General features: G+C 43.0%; 1 protein-coding gene across 1 annotated transcript; it reads left to right on the top strand.

The window, feature by feature from the left end:
• Window positions 1–586: 586 nt before the first annotated feature.
• On the top strand, window positions 587–1,464 carry Pmar_PMAR028810 (hypothetical protein; the record flags this gene model as incomplete). Its single annotated transcript, XM_002787274.1, has 3 exons — window positions 587–695; window positions 739–805; window positions 1,367–1,464. Coding segments are annotated over 3 exons (274 nt in total), but the record flags the coding sequence as incomplete, so codon positions are not given.
• Between the last annotated feature and the right edge of the window lie 417 nt (window positions 1,465–1,881).

Below are 1,881 nucleotides of genomic sequence, written 5' to 3'. Positions count from 1 at the left end.
CCTATACAGTGTTGGAGTAGGAATATATGTAATCGCTTTCCTCACCTGCTGAGTTCAGGAGTTTCTTATACAGTGTTGGAGTAGGAATATATGTAATCGCTTTCTCCACCTGCTGAGCTCAGGAGTATACAAATTCGGATAGAGATATACATAGACCAATGAGAATTTCCAAAATTTACTCACAGAATTTTCATATTGCTACCAACACATGTAGGGGGCCATATGCATATTTTCGCCCTCGGAGATTGGCGAATTTAAAGGGAATTCATTCGTATTAATACCAACGATTGTCGATACAAAAATGTGGAAAACGCGCATTATTATGTTCGCATATACAATGTTACAAGGGATATGAACATGTGTTGTGATGATGAGAGTACCCGTTTGGGACTGTGATGATAGCGACAACTTGTTCACTATCACTTGTCCTACAAAATAACACACATTTTCCGAGATTAATGAGAATCGACTTTCAACGTAACGATGGCTATGAACATGTGTTGTGATGATGAGAGTACCCGTTTGAGACTGCTGTGATGATAGCGACAACTTGTTCACTATCATTGACACATATATCTTCACTCAGTCGGCCAGCTCGAGCCCAACGGACGTTGAATAGTGCTTCCTCGGGTGGCAAGAGAGTACGTGGAGTAATGAATGCCAGTGCAGCCCTGAGAGCCCCTGCTAGTTCGAAGGTGAGCTACTGAACTCACTTGAGGTTGTCATTGTTGTTTGTAGACTCGTGTGGAGCAGCCGATTGATGGTGTTGCGCTTGAGGAGTCTGTGGAGGGAAGGCGTGATTCAGGTTAGTTGCTTGAGGAATATACATTGGCATTTCACCGGTGATGTGAAAACACTAGTGAAAAACGTATTTCGCATTTCATCTCGCGAAAAACGCGAGGAGTGAATACGTGATATAGGGTGATTCGTCCGGCGAAGTGTTTTCAATTCGCTTCATATCGCGTTTTTCAAATGGAGTTCACGTAAAACTCCATTAATGAACTTCACCCGTTTTACGTGGAGTGGTGTAAAACTAAGTGAAAAACGCGATATTCGCGGTGATATGCAGTAGTAGTGAAATATGTTCTTCACTAGTGTTTTTCATATCACTCGGGTGAAACTCCAATGTAAATGATAATAAACCAATACTTTGTTAAAACTCTAAACGGTTGCAACTCCTCTGAAGATCTGCGAGGGCGATCACCATGATGTTACTCACAGAGTTTATGTAAGCGGATTATCGGAGTTACACGCGTTTTCCGTGAAATGGTGTAAAACTCGACATGCAGTAGTCGTGAAATATATTTTTCACAAGTGTTTTTCATATCACTAGGGCCGCCCGTGAAACTCCATTATCTGGTAATAGGTCTTCCGACAGTGCAGCCGGTCGCTGCAGGGGAGCGTACAGCACCAGAGGCAGCTGAGGAAGGAGTTCCAGCAGTCGTACCGCGGCGACAACCAAGGGTGAGTAAAAATGCCCGTGCTGGGAATTGAACTGGGGACCTCCTCATATGTTGGTTTTTCAGTACAAGGCTCGGCGTGATCCACAAGATGCATGAGTTTACAGTAAGACGAGTGCATGTGGGAGATTTTGTCGCGCGCCACGAAATTATTGCCTCGGTTTTGAATTTTTGTTTCTCATCAGATAATCGTCCGAGTCGGATTCAGAACGATTCTTTATAGATCGTCTTTTGATCATCATAATCATAATCGTCGTTGCCATGTTGTTAACGCTGATATCAGTTGTTTGTTGTGTTGCTGGGAATACGCAGAGATAATATACACATATATTGGAGATTCACCCGTTTTACGTGAAGCGGCGTAAAACTCCGTGAAAAACGCGATATTTGCGCTTTGCAATAGTCGTGAAATATGTTTTCT

Source organism: Perkinsus marinus (assembly GCF_000006405.1).
Source record: "Perkinsus marinus ATCC 50983 genomic scaffold scf_1104296929470, whole genome shotgun sequence".
NCBI classification, from domain to species: domain Eukaryota; phylum Perkinsozoa; order Perkinsida; family Perkinsidae; genus Perkinsus; species Perkinsus marinus.
This window is presented reverse-complemented; position numbering and strand designations above follow the sequence as displayed.